General features: G+C 36.3%; 1 protein-coding gene across 1 annotated transcript in view; it reads right to left on the bottom strand.

Annotated features, from left to right (window-relative positions):
- The window catches only part of NOTCH1 (notch receptor 1), an 88,410-nt gene that overhangs the window by 13,206 nt on the left and 58,270 nt on the right, over positions 1-16,934 (bottom strand). Inside the window, exons 13-20 of the mRNA XM_053695527.1 lie at positions 16,613-16,805; positions 15,767-15,912; positions 10,626-10,739; positions 2,377-2,496; positions 2,089-2,241; positions 1,693-1,921; positions 313-514; positions 53-206 (exon numbers count right to left, since the gene is read on the bottom strand). Of these exons, the coding sequence (XP_053551502.1) occupies positions 53-206; positions 313-514; positions 1,693-1,921; positions 2,089-2,241; positions 2,377-2,496; positions 10,626-10,739; positions 15,767-15,912; positions 16,613-16,805 (1,311 nt within the window). The remainder of the gene's footprint in view (positions 1-52; positions 207-312; positions 515-1,692; positions 1,922-2,088; positions 2,242-2,376; positions 2,497-10,625; positions 10,740-15,766; positions 15,913-16,612; positions 16,806-16,934) is intronic.

Here is a 16,934-nt window from a genome sequence, read left to right as displayed (position 1 = left end):
CAGCTTCTATATAGACTTGCGTGAAAGAGGACTTGTTGTAGCTGAAACATACCTTGTTGTTTAGCCGCCACTTCACAGGAGACACTAGGAACATCACAATATAGCCCTGTCCAACCACTATTACATTCACATCGATACAAGTTGTTCGTTTGCCAGCATTTCCCCCCGTTCTTGCACGGAGACGAGTCACACCAGCGCACAAGGTTCTAAAATAAAAATGCAACAAATATTATGTGCTTGAAGATACACTCTAAGAACAAAGTCTTATAAACAGTATATATGCCATAGATTAATTATTGTATAGGGATTTACCTGGCAGTTCAACCCTGTGTATCCTTGGGGACAAGTACATTTGTAAGTCCCATAGCTATCTTGGCAAGTGCCACCATTAAGGCATGGCTTTGAGTCACACTCATTGATGTCATGTTGGCAGTAGCTTCCGGTAAACCCCGGCGGGCAAAGGCAAGTGAATGTGTTGATGCCATCCACACAGGTCCCACCATTAAAACAAGAGCTAAAATAATCAAAAACAATATATATCAAACATTTAACAGAGATAACTGCCAACACAAGTGTTTAATCTGAAATACTGAATATTGTATAATTTATCAAAAAAAGAAAATCTGTTGATAGAAATAAAACAAAGTAGTGTAGATGTTGTACTCCAAATTTGTATATCATATATATGAAAAAGCAGGATTAAAAACAAGTTAAAGGGACAGTCAAGTGCAAAAAAATCTTTCATAATTCAGATAGGGAATGTCATTTTAAACAACTTTCCAATTTACTTTTATGACCAATTTTGCTTTGTACTCTTGGTATTCTTAGTTGAAAGCTAAACCTAAGAGGTTCATATACTAATTTCTTAGACCTTGAAGGCCGCCACTAATCTAAATGCATTTTGACAGTTTTTCACCACTAGAGGGCGTTAGTTCATGTGTTTCATATAGACAACATTGAGCTCATGCACGTGAATTTACTGTGGAGTGAGCACTGATTGGCTAAAATGCAAGTCTGTCAAAAAAACTGAAATAAGGGGGCAGTTTGCAGAGGCTTAGATACAAGGTAATTACAGAGGTAAAAATTGTATTATTATAACTGTGTTGGTGATACAAAAGTGGAGAATTGGTAATTAAGGGATTATCTACTTTTAAAAACAACAAAAATGATGGTGTTGACTGTCCCTTTAATTTTAAATGTTGAATTAAAGTTATTTAAATTTAAACTAATACAGCTGTATTAAATTCTGCTAATGGTCAATGGCTGAAAGGTAACACATGCTTATGGTACCTATTTGCATTAGCCAATAAGCATTCAAGGGAAGTACCTATTAGCCAATGAGCATTAGTAGAATACTGCTGTATTAGTTTAAATTTAACATACACTACTGATACTGCTGTATTCAAAATTTACATTTAAACAGATTGTATGTCACTTTTTTCAGGCAAAAACAAATGCATTGCACTTTTAATATAACATTTCTGACAAGTGCCCATAATCAGCACATGAATAAGGGCAGTTGCCCGAAACATTGCGGTATACACTGTGACCTAATTTAAAAAAAATAGGTCTTTTACTTCAATTAATTGTTGTTAATGAGTTTAATACGTTTTTGGACTGAAGGTTTATATAGTGCACTAGCAAGAGGTCGCTGCAGTTATTGGTGACAGTGAGTATTTATTTTAGGAGTACCTCTCAGTACAGTCGGGGGTGTTGTTTTCACAGTGGATGCCGCTGAACCCAGATGGACAAGTGCAGGTGTAGCTGTTGACACAATCTGTGCAATTGGCGCCATTCTTGCACGGGTTGCTTGCACACTCATTGATGTCCTCTTCACATTTTGGCCCTCGGAAACCAGCAAGACAATCGCAGAAGAAGGAATTGATTCCATCAGAGCAAGAGCCTCCGTTGTGGCAAGGATCTAAACGAGAAAGGAAAAAAAAAAAGACAAATTAGACAGGGAACATGCTTTGTTCATCTTCAGGAATTAAAGGGATACTTTGCTTTGTTAACATTTTTTATTCAATAAGACAACAATCCAATACCAAATAAACTTTATTTTTTTTTATTTAGGAATTAGACACTCACTTGGCTGGCAATCGTCAATATCCGTCTCACAATTCCTTCCGGTATATCCTGCTTTACAATTGCATCTGTAGCTCCCGTTAGTGTTCAGACAAACGGCACCATTGCGACAAGGGTTTTTTACGCATTCGTTTATGTCAATCTCACATGTTTGACCTTTATGAAGAGAAAAAGATCAATTTGTGTATATATATATATATATATATATATATATATATATATATATATATATATACACACACACACACACAACATTTAAATACTTGTATTATTATTGACAAAGATCCCTACCTTGCCAGCCAGTTGGGCAAACGCATGAGAAGCTCTCATAGTCTTCAGATTCTTGGCATTTTCCACCATTTTTACATGGGCTGTTGGCACATGGAGCTAAAACGTCTTCACAATTGGCTCCTAAAAATATACATATATATTTATACCATTAAGTGAATGAAAATCTAGAACATTAACACAAAAAATTAAAAGGCCAAGCAAAATTTGTCTTAAACTGAAAACCTAATTTCACTGGTCATGGTGCCAGTGTTTACAAATATTGTTCTTGACCTTTTGCTTCACTACAAAAAATAATAATCTGACCCAGAAATGTATATTTTGTCTGTAAACGTTCTCTAAAATCTAGTTGGTTGTGCTGGGCTATATAATACCGGAGGACCACTAGTACTAATGGTAATGTGTTTGACACTGCTACATAGTACTCAATGATTACTTATATTATAGCTGTACATGAGCTCATTTGCATCTGCCCTCTGATTGGCTAAAGCAAAAGATAGAAGGTAGACATACTCCAGAGGTTTTTCAAGGGATGTATCCCTGTATCACTATGGATTCACAAAACAAACATTTTTGTAACCAAATAAAAGTTTTAATTCATTTCAAACATTTATTGTGTATGCTGAACTTTTTCAAACTCCAGCTCTTGAATATTATATATATATATATATATATATATATATATATATATATATATATATATATATATATATATATATATATATATATATATATATATATATATATATATATATATATATATATATATATAAATACTTAATATACAGTTATGGTTATAAGCTGTCTGATATATATAATTCCAGAAGACGTTTCCAACTTTATTGTTTTAAAACACTGTAAAAAACAGAATTTATGTTTACCTGATAAATTTCTTTCTCCAACGGTGTGTCCGGTCCACGGTGTCATCCTTACTTGTGGGATATTCTCTTCCCCAACAGGAAATGGCAAAGAGCCCAGCAAAGCTGGTCACATGATCCCTCCTAGGCTCCGCCTACCCCAGTCATTCGACCGACGTTAAGGAGGAATAATAGCATAGGAGAAACCATATGGTACCGTGGTGACTGTAGTTAAAGAAAATAAATTATCAGACCTGATTAAAAAACCAGGGCGGGCCGTGGACCGGACACACCGTTGGAGAAAGAAATTTATCAGGTAAACATAAATTCTGTTTTCTCCAACATAGGTGTGTCCGGTCCACGGTGTCATCCTTACTTGTGGGAACCAATACCAAAGCTTTAGGACACGGATGAAGGGAGGGAGCAAATCAGGTCACCTAAATGGAAGGCACCACGGCTTGCAAAACCTTTCTCCCAAAAATAGCCTCAGAAGAAGCAAAAGTATCAAACTTGTAAAATTTGGTAAAAGTGTGCAGTGAAGACCAAGTCGCTGCCCTACATATCTGATCAACAGAAGCCTCGTTCTTGAAGGCCCATGTGGAAGCCACAGCCCTAGTGGAATGAGCTGTGATTCTTTCGGGAGGCTGCCGTCCGGCAGTCTCGTAAGCCAATCTGATGATGCTTTTAATCCAAAAAGAGAGAGAGGTAGAAGTTGCTTTTTGACCTCTCCTTTTACCTGAATAAACAACAAACAAGGAAGATGTTTGTCTAAAATCCTTTGTAGCATCTAAATAGAATTTTAGAGCGCGAACAACATCCAAATTGTGCAACAAGCGTTCCTTCTTTGAAACTGGTTTCGGACACAGAGAAGGTACGATAATCTCCTGGTTAATGTTTTTGTTAGAAACAACTTTTGGAAGAAAACCAGGTTTAGTACGTAAAACCACCTTATCTGCATGGAACACCAGATAAGGAGGAGAACACTGCAGAGCAGATAATTCTGAAACTCTTCTAGCGGAAGAAATTGCAACTAAAAACAAAACTTTCCAAGATAATAACTTAATATCAACGGAATGTAAGGGTTCAAACGGAACCCCCTGAAGAACTGAAAGAACTAAATTGAGACTCCAAGGAGGAGTCAAAGGCTTGTAAACAGGCTTGATTCTAACCAGAGCCTGAACAAAGGCTTGAACATCTGGCACAGCTGCCAGTTTTTTGTGAAGTAACACCGACAAGGCAGAAATCTGTCCCTTCAGGGAACTTGCCGATAATCCTTTTTCCAATCCTTCTTGAAGGAAGGATAGAATCCTAGGAATCTTAACCTTGTCCCAAGGGAATCCTTTAGATTCACACCAACAGATATATTTTTTCCAAATTTTGTGGTAAATCTTTCTAGTTACAGGCTTTCTGGCCTGAACAAGAGTATTGATAACAGAATCTGAGAAACCTCGCTTCGATAAAATCAAGCGTTCAATCTCCAAGCAGTCAGCTGGAGTGAAACCAGATTCGGATGTTCGAACGGACCCTGAACAAGAAGGTCTCGTCTCAAAGGTAGCTTCCAAGGTGGAGCCGATGACATATTCACCAGATCTGCATACCAAGTCCTGCGTGGCCACGCAGGAGCTATCAAGATCACCGACGCCCTCTCCTGATTGATCCTGGCTACCAGCCTGGGGATGAGAGGAAACGGCGGGAACACATAAGCTAGTTTGAAGGTCCAAGGTGCTACTAGTGCATCCACTAGAGCCGCCTTGGGATCCCTGGATCTGGACCCGTAGCAAGGAACTTTGAAGTTCTGACGAGAGGCCATCAGATCCATGTCTGGAATGCCCCATAGTTGAGTGACTTGGGCAAAGATTTCCGGATGGAGTTCCCACTCCCCCGGATGCAATGTCTGACGACTCAGAAAATCCGCTTCCCAATTTTCCACTCCCGGGATGTGGATAGCAGACAGGTGGCAGGAGTGAGACTCCGCCCATAGAATAATCTTGGTCACTTCTTCCATCGCTAGGGAACTCCTTGTTCCCCCCTGATGGTTGATGTACGCAACAGTCGTCATGTTGTCTGATTGAAACCGTATGAACTTGGTCCTCGCTAGGTGAGGCCAAGCCTTGAGAGCATTGAATATCGCTCTCAGTTCCAGAATATTTATCGGTAGAAGAGATTCTTCCCGAGACCAAAGACCCTGAGCTTTCAGGGATCCCCAGACCGCGCCCCAGCCCATCAGACTGGCGTCGGTCGTGACAATGACCCACTCTGGTCTGCGGAATGTCATCCCTCGTGACAGGTTGTCCAGGGACAGCCACCAACGGAGTGAGTCTCTGGTCCTCTGATTTACTTGTATCTTTGGAGACAAGTCTGTATAGTCCCCATTCCACTGACTGAGCATGCACAGTTGTAATGGTCTTAGATGAATGCGCGCAAAAGGAACTATGTCCATTGCCGCTACCATCAACCCGATCACTTCCATGCACTGAGCTACGGAAGGAAGAGGAACGGAATGAAGAATTCGACAAGAGTCCAGAAGTTTTGTCTTTCTGGCCTCTGTTAGAAAAATCCTCATTTCTGAGGAGTCTATAATTGTTCCCAAGAAGGGAACCCTTGTTGACGGGGATAGAGAACTCTTTTCCACGTTCACTTTCCAGCCGTGAGATCTGAGAAAGGCCAGGACAATGTCCGTGTGAGCCTTTGCTCGAGGGAGGGACGACGCTTGAATCAGAATGTCGTCCAGGTAAGGTACTACTGCAATGCCCCTTGGTCTTAGCACCGCTAGAAGGGACCCTAGTACCTTTGTGAAAATCCTTGGAGCAGTGGCTAATCCGAAAGGAAGCGCCACGAACTGGTAATGTTTGTCCAGGAATGCAAACCTTAGGAACCGATGATGTTCCTTGTGGATAGGAATATGTAGATACGCATCCTTTAAATCCACCGTGGTCATGAATTGACCTTCCTGGATGGAAGGAAGGATAGTTCGAATGGTTTCCATCTTGAACGATGGGACCTTGAGAAATTTGTTTAAGATCTTGAGATCTAGGATTGGTCTGAACGTTCCCTCTTTTTTGGGAACTATGAACAGATTGGAGTAGAACCCCATCCCTTGTTCTCTCAATGGAACAGGATGAATCACTCCCATTTTTAACAGGTCTTCTACACAATGTAAGAACGCCTGTCTTTTTATGTGGTCTGAAGACAACTGAGACCTGTGGAACCTCCCCCTTGGGGGAAGTCCCTTGAATTCCAGAAGATAACCCTGGGAGACTATTTCTAGCGCCCAAGGATCCAGAACATCTCTTGCCCAAGCCTGAGCGAAGAGAGAGAGTCTGCCCCCCACCAGATCCGGTCCCGGATCGGGGGCCAATATTTCATGCTGTCTTGGTAGCAGTGGCAGGTTTCTTGGCCTGCTTTCCCTTGTTCCAGCCTTGCATTGGTCTCCAAGCTGGCTTGGCCTGAGAAGTATTACCCTCTTGCTTAGAGGACGTAGCACCTTGGGCTGGTCCGTTTTTACGAAAGGGACGAAAATTAGGTCTATTTTTTGCCTTGAAAGGCCGATCCTGAGGAAGGGCATGGCCCTTACCCCCAGTGATATCAGAGATAATCTCTTTCAAGTCAGGACCAAACAGCGTTTTCCCCTTGAAAGGAATGTTTAGTAGCTTGTTCTTGGAAGACGCATCAGCCGACCAAGATTTCAACCAAAGCGCTCTGCGCGCCACAATAGCAAACCCAGAATTCTTAGCCGCTAACTTAGCCAATTGCAAAGAGGCGTCTAGAGTGAAAGAATTAGCCAATTTGAGAGCATTGACTCTGTCCATAATCTCCTCATAAGGAGGAGAGTCACTATCGAGCACCTTAATCAGTTCATCAAACCAGAAATATGCGGCTGTAGTGACAGGGACAATGCATGAAATGGGTTGTAGAAGGTAACCCTGCTGAACAAACATCTTTTTAAGCAAACCTTCTAATTTTTTATCCATAGGATCTTTGAAAGCACAACTATCCTCTATGGGAATAGTGGTGCGTTTGTTTAAAGTAGAAACCGCTCCCTCGACCTTGGGGACTGACTGCCATAAGTCCTTTCTGGGGTCGACCATAGGAAACAATTTTTTAAATATGGGGGGAGGGACGAAAGGAATACCGGGCCTTTCCCATTCTTTATTAACAATGTCCGCCACCCGCTTGGGTATAGGAAAAGCTTCTGGGAGCCCCGGCACCTCTAGGAACTTGTCCATTTTACATAGTTTCTCTGGGATGACCAAATTTTCACAATCATCCAGAGTGGATAATACCTCCTTAAGCAAAATGCGGAGATGTTCCAATTTAAATTTAAAAGTAATCACATCAGATTCAGCCTGCTGAGAAATGTTCCCTAAATCAGTAATTACTCCCTCAGACAAAACCTCCCTGGCCCCCTCAGATTGGGTTAGGGGCCCTTCAGAGATATTAATATCAGCGTCGTCATGCTCTTCAGTAACTAAAACAGAGCATCCACGCTTACGCTGACAAGGGTTCATTTTGGCTAAAATGTTTTTGACAGAATTATCCATTACAGCCGTTAATTGTTGCATAGTAAGGAGTAATGGCGCGCTAGATGTACTAGGGGCCTCCTGAGTGGGCAAGACTCGTGTAGACGAAGGAGGGAATGATGCAGTACCATGCTTACTCCCCTCACTTGAGGAATCATCTTGGGCATCATTGTCATTATCACATAAATCACATTTATTTAAATGAATAGGAATTCTGGCTTCCCCACATTCAGAACACAGTCTATCTGGTAGTTCAGACATGTTAAACAGGCATAAACTTGATAAGAAAGTACAAAAAACGTTTTGAAATAAAACCGTTACTGTCACTTTAAATTTTAAACTGAACACACTTTATTACTGCAATTGCGAAAAAACATGAAGGAATTGTTCAAAATTCACCAAACTTTCACCACAGTGTCTTAAAGCCTTGAAAATATTGCACACCAATTTTGGAAGCTTTAACCCTTAAAATAACGGAACCGGAGCCGTTTTAAGCTTTAACCCCTTTACAGTCCCTGGTATCTGCTTTGCTGAGACCCAACCAAACCCAAAGGGGAATACGATACCAAATGACGCCTTCAGAAGTCTTTTATAAGTATCAGAGCTCCTCTCACATGCGACTGCATGCCATGCCTCTCAAAAACAAGTGCGCAACACCGGCGCGAAAATGAGACTCTGCCTATGCTTTGGGAAAGCCCCTTTATTATATCAAAATACCCAGAATAAATGATTCCTCAAGGCTAAATAAGTGTTAATATCAATCGATTTAGCCCAAAAAAGGTCTACAGTCTAAATAAGCCCTTGTGAAGCCCTTATTTACAATCGTAATAAACATGGCTTACCGGATCCCATAGGGAAAATGACAGCTTCCAGCATTACATCGTCTTGTTAGAATGTGTCATACCTCAAGCAGCAAAGGACTGCAAACTGTTCCCCCAACTGAAGTTAATTGCTCTCAACAGTCCTGTGTGGAACAGCCATGGATTTTAGTTACGGTTGCTAAAATCATTTTCCTCATACAAACAGAATTCTTCATCTCTTTTCTGTTTCTGAGTAAATAGTACGTACCAGCACTATTTGAAAATAACAAACTCTTGATTGAATAATGAAAAACTACAGTTAAACACTAAAAAACTCTAAGCCATCTCCGTGGAGATGTTGCCTGTACAACGGCAAAGAGAATGACTGGGGTAGGCGGAGCCTAGGAGGGATCATGTGACCAGCTTTGCTGGGCTCTTTGCCATTTCCTGTTGGGGAAGAGAATATCCCACAAGTAAGGATGACACCGTGGACCGGACACACCTATGTTGGAGAAATGTCTTCTTCTAAAAACAAAGAATACATTTAAGATAAGATGTAAATTTAGTGTTTGATATTTAGGATTTTAATAACTGTATTTTATTAGGTGGAAGAATACTATACTACTCCTATACATAAGATATATATATAAAAAATGTTTATATATATATATATATATATATATATATATATATATATATATATATATATATTTTACATATTACATCTTCATGTATATTTACATCTTCAGGATCTCATGCACAAAAGATAACAAATATATATAAAAAAAAAAGTTCTGGTTTGCCAGCTGTAATCTCCCCAGTAGCCCATAATGACTTTTCATATGTTTCCACATTCCTATCTGTTGCTGTAGTGACCTGGGGAGGCAGGAAATGTGCTGAAGTTTCCTGCCATTGTGGAAGAGGAAGCAGGAAGTTAGCAAGCGGGATTCAACTCAGTAACTAACTAATCCTGATTCTACCACAATAACCCCTTCACTCTCCGAGAGGCCAGAGGCACGACTCTCTACTAGGCCATCTCGCTGCAAACCTAAGTAAAAATAAATTCTCCACCCCCATTGGAGTATCATTTACTGGTCTATAAAGAATTTCCAGCAACATGCTTACAAAGATAGGTTTTCTTGGGGGGGGAAACGCAGCAAGATGTGTTGATGTTGGATTCAGAAACGGAAAAAGAGTTATCTTCCCAAACCAAATATTTTCTTGCTCTTTAGCAAGGCTAGGACAATAAAAAAATGAATAACAGAGAAAACAAATCATTCTTTAACTTTCCTGGGACATTCTTTTGCTCATATTTTTCCATATTTGTGTTGACAAAGTAAAAAAGAAGTTAAAATACCTTTAAATTCTGCTGACAAAATGTTTTGGGTGTTGGCAATGCAAAAATTCTTTTGAGTTCCAACAATTTCTTTCATGGAAAGTCTGATCTAACATTCATTTTGACAAATGGAAAAAATATTCCTATTCTTTTCTTTAAATTTTGTTTTTCTATTTATGCATAGGGTATATAGGCAATTAAGCACTGCATTACAAAAGTTCTGTATGCAACAGAAATGAACACATTTACACTTCTAATGTGTCATATTTTCTGGGTGTTTTAAATCCAGATAAATATAGGTACACACATCTTATAAACCTTCTTGATTATGTTTACCTGGACTCAGAGGTCAGATGTAAGAGAGTTTGTACACTGTTCTAAACAGTCACTGTGCTGAATGTAGTGTGATCAGGCAAACTGCAGCATACTTTAGTATGCTTTGTGCACTCCAGCCTCTCTGGAGGACCAAAAAAAAAATAAAAATACCAGGGAACATGGGCAAATAATGTACATTCACATATTCCCCTGCCAATGTTTAAATATTTTGTAGACTATCACAACGTATCAAATAATTTATCTGCTAAAATCCCCTTTACTTCACTGGCGATTTACAATTTAATGTCCCATTTCTGTCTAAGACTATTACACGTTTTAAAACTGAGCAGGCACACTAGAGAACCCTTTTATAGCATCTACACAATTGATCACTCATCAAATCTTTAATTATTCTCTCTCTTACCGGTGTAGGGCAGCACGCAGTTACATTTGTAACCAGCAACGTCATCAATGCAGGTTCCATGATTTAAGCAAGGATTGGAAGCACATTCATTGATGTTAGTTTGGCAGTTTGGTCCTAAAAGTAGAAGAGGAGAATCATAGTGTGGAGAACATAACACACACATACATACTATATATACACACACACACAGACTATATAATACATACTATATACACACACAGACTATATAATACATACTATATATACACACACACAGAGTCTATATAATACATACTATACACACACACACACAGACTATATAATACATACTATATACACACACACACAGAGACTATATAATACATACTATATACACACACAGACTATATAATACATACTATATAAACACACAGACTATATAATACATACTATATGCACACCCAGACTATATAATACATACTATACACACAGACTATATAATACATACTATATATACACACACAGAGACTATATAATACATACTATATATACACACACAGAGACTATATAATACATACTATATACACACACAGACTATATAATACATACTATATACACACACACAGAGACTATATAATACATACTATATATACACACACACAGACTATAGAATACATACTATGTACACACACAGACTATATAATACATACTATATACACACACAGAGACTATATAATACATACTATTTACACACACACACACAGACTATATAATACATACTATACACACACACAGACTATATAATACATACTATATACACACACAGGCAATATAATACATACTACACACACAGACTATATAATACATACTATACACACAGACTATATAATACATACTATACACACAGACTATATAATACATACTATACACACAGACTATATAATGCATACTATATACACACACAGGCAATATAATACATACTACACACACAGACTATATAATACATACTATACACACAGACTATATAATACATACTATACACACAGACTATATAATACATACTATATATACACACACACATACTATATAATACATACTATATACACACACACACAGACTATATAATACAGACTATATAATACATACTATACACACACACAGACTATATAATACATAATATATACACACACACACAGAGACTATATAATACATACTATATATACACACACACACAGACTATAGAATACATACTATGTACACACACACACACAGACTATATAATACATACTATATACACACACACAGAGACTATATAATACATACTATTTACACACACACACACAGACTATATAATGCATACTATACACACACACAGACTATATAATACATACTATATACACACACAGGCAATATAATACATACTACACACACAGACTATATAATACATACTATACACACAGACTATATAATACATACTATATATACACACACACTATAGAATACATACTATATACACACACACAGACTATATAATACATACTATATATACACACACACACATACTATATAATACATACTATATACACACACACACATACTATATAATACATACTATATACACACACACACAGACTATATAATACAGACTATATAATACATACTATACACACACACAGACTATATAATACATAATATATACACACACACAGAGACTATATAATACATACTATATACACACACACCGAGACTATATAATACATACTATATACACACACACAGAGACCATATAATACATACTACACACACACAGGCTATATAATACATACTATATATACACACACACAGAGTCTATATAATACATACTATACACACACACACACACAGACTATATAATACATACTATATACACACACACACAGAGAGACTATATAATACATACTATATACACACACAGACTATATAATACATACTATATAAACACACAGACTATATAATACATACTATATGCACACCCAGACTATATAATACATACTATACACACAGACTATATAATACATACTATATATACACACACAGAGACTATATAATACATACTATATATACACACACAGAGACTATATAATACATACTATATACACACACAGACTATATAATACATACTATATACACACACACACAGAGACTATATAATACATACTATATATACACACACACAGACTATAGAATACATACTATGTACACACACACACACACAGACTATATAATACATACTATATACACACACACAGACTATATAATACATACTATTTACACACACACACACACACAGACTATATAATACATACTATACACACACACAGACTATATAATACATACTATATACACACACAGGCAATATAATACATACTACACACACAGACTATATAATACATACTATACACACAGACTATATAATACATACTATACACACAGACTATATAATACATACTATATATACACACACACTATAGAATACATACTATATACACACACAGACTATATAATACATACTATATATACACACACACATACTATATAATATATACTATATACACACACACACACAGACTATATAATACAGACTATACACACACACAGACTATATAATACATAATATATACACACACAGAGACTATATAATACATACTATATATACACACACCCAGACTATAGAATACATACTATGTACACACACAGACTATATAATACATACTATATACACACACACAGAGACCATATAATACATACTACACACACACACAGGCTATATAATACATACTATATATACACACACACACAGACTATATAATACATACTATATACACACACACACACAGACTATATAATACATACTATATATACACACACACACACACAGACTATATAATACATACTATACATACACACACACAGGCTATATAATACATACTATACATATACACACACACACAGGCTATATAATACATACTATACATACACACACACAGGCTATATAATACATACTATATATACACACACACACACACACACACACACTATATAATACATACTACACACACACACACACACACACACACACACAGGCTATATAATACATACTATACACACACACACACAGGCTATATAATACATACTATACATACACATGCTATATAATACATACTACACACAGGCTATATAATACATACTACACACACACACACACACACACACTATATAATACATACTATACATATACACACACACACACAGGCTATATAATACATACTATACATACACACACACAGGCTATATAATACATACTATACATATACACACACACACACAGGCTATATAATACATACTATACATACACACACACAGGCTATATAATGCATACTATATATACACACACACACAGACTATATAATACATACTACACACACAGGCTATATAATACATACTATACATACACACACACACAGTCTATATAATACATACTATACATACACACACACAGGCTATATAATACATACTATACATATACACACACAGGCTATATAATACATACTATACATATACACACACAGGCTATATAATACATACTATACATATACACACACAGGCTATATAATACATACTATACACACACACACACAGGCTATATAATACATACTATACACACACACACACAGGCTATATAATACATACTATATATACACACACACACAGACTATATAATACATACTATACACACACAGACTATATAATACATACTATACATAAACACACACACACACAGACCATATAATACATATACATTCACACAGACTATAAAATACATACTATATATACCCACACAGACTACATAATACATACTATACACACACACAGACTACATAATACATACACACACAGACCATATAATACATATACATTCACACAGACTATAAAATACATACTATACACACACAAACTATATAATAAATACTATACACACACACACACACACACAAAGACTATATAATACATACTATAAACGCACACACAGGCTATATAATAAATACTATACACACACAGACTATATAATACATACTATATACGCACACACAGGCTATATAATACATACTATACATACACACACAGACTACATAATACATACTATACACACACACACACAGACTATATAATACATACTATAAACGCACACACAGGCTATATAATACATACTATACATACACACACAGACTACATAATACATACTATACACACACACACACAGACTATATAATACATACTATATACGCACACACAGGCTATATAATACATACTATACATACACACACAGACTACATAATACATACTATACACACACACACACAGACTATATAATACATACTATAAACGCACACACAAGCTATATAATACATACTATACACACACACACACAGACTACATAATACATACTATACACACACAGACTACATAATACATACTATATATACACACACACAGGCTACATAATACATACTATACATACACAGGCTACATAATACATACTATACATACACACACAGACTACATAATACATACTATATATACACACACAGACTACATAATACATACTATATATACACACACACTACATAATACATACTATATATACACACACAGACTACATAATACATACTATATATACACACACACTACATAATACATACTATATATACACACACAGACTACATAATACATACTATATATACACACACACTACATAATACATACTATATATACACACACAGGCTACATAATACATACTATACATACACACACACACAGACTACATAATACATACTATACATACACACACACACACAGACTACATAATACATACTATATATACACACACAGACTACATAATACATACTATATATACACACACAGACTACATAATACATACTATATATACACACACAGACTACATAATACATACTATATATACACACACACTACATAATACATACAATACACACACACACTACATAATACATACTATACACACACAGACTACATAATACATACTATACACACACTATAAATTGATGTTACTTAATCTAAAAATCACGTTTTAGAACAGTTGCAGCAGAGATGTATACAAAACTTACCACTGAAGCCCTCTCGGCATGTACAGATATAGCCGCTTGTCATGTCTTTACAGGTTCCTCCATTCATACAAGGGTTAGAATCGCACTCGTTGTTGTTGATATCACAGTTGGTACCACTCCAGCCGGAATCACAATCACATTTGTACCTACATAAAGATTGAAAACACAACTCAAATTAAAAACTAATTATCTAGCAAATGGAAAAATTTGCTTCAAATAAATTAGTTTGTTATTAATTCATACAAAAGATATTGCACGCATATGTTTTCTGAAAGAGGGGCATCTAAACATTGATTTTTTTTTTCATGAAAAATATGAAGTTAAAGGAACATGAAACCCAATAATTTTCTGTAATTATTCAGATAGAACATACAGTTTTAAACAACTTTCCAATTTACTTCTATTATTAAATTTGCTTCATTCTCTTGGTATATTTTGTTGAAAGATTACCTAGGTAGGCTCAGGAGCAGCAATGCATCACTGGGAGCTAGCTGCTGATTGGTTGCTGCACATATATGCCTCTTCTGATTGGCTTACCAGATGTGTTTAGCTCACTTCCTGTACTGCATTGCTGCTCCTTAAAGGATACCAAGAAAACAAAGCAAATTTGATGATAGAAGTAAATTGAAAAGGCGTTTAAAATTGTATATTCTATCTGAATCCTGAAATAATTTTTTCTGGGTTTAATGTCCCTTTAATGATTTTTAACTTTAATTTGAAACTAACACAGATCATTTAGCATTACCAGGAAGTACACAAGTAATACTACTGTATTCATTTAAAAAAGTTTTAGTTCCAAGCTAATATGTACAGGTGTATTTATTTATTCTTTTATCATGCTCTCACCCGTTGACTCCATCGTGGCACATCCCGTGAATACATGGGTTACTGTTACACTCATTCACTTCTGAAAGGCACAGGTGATCTTGAAAGCCTTCAGGACACACACAAACAAAACCATTAACCTCATCCTTGCAGGTTCCTCCATTATGGCAAGGATTACTGGCGCACTCGTTTATGTTAATGTTGCACATCTTCCCTGTAAAGACGCATAAATAGATTACAAATTTGCCACAAGCTCCTAAAAATGGCACCTCTAAAGAACATAAACAAATATAAATTAAAATAAACAAATATAATATATTTTATTGCTCAAAATACATTTACT

This window comes from Bombina bombina, chromosome 12, assembly GCF_027579735.1.
Source record: "Bombina bombina isolate aBomBom1 chromosome 12, aBomBom1.pri, whole genome shotgun sequence".
Classification (NCBI taxonomy): Eukaryota; Metazoa; Chordata; class Amphibia; order Anura; family Bombinatoridae; genus Bombina; species Bombina bombina.
This window is presented reverse-complemented; position numbering and strand designations above follow the sequence as displayed.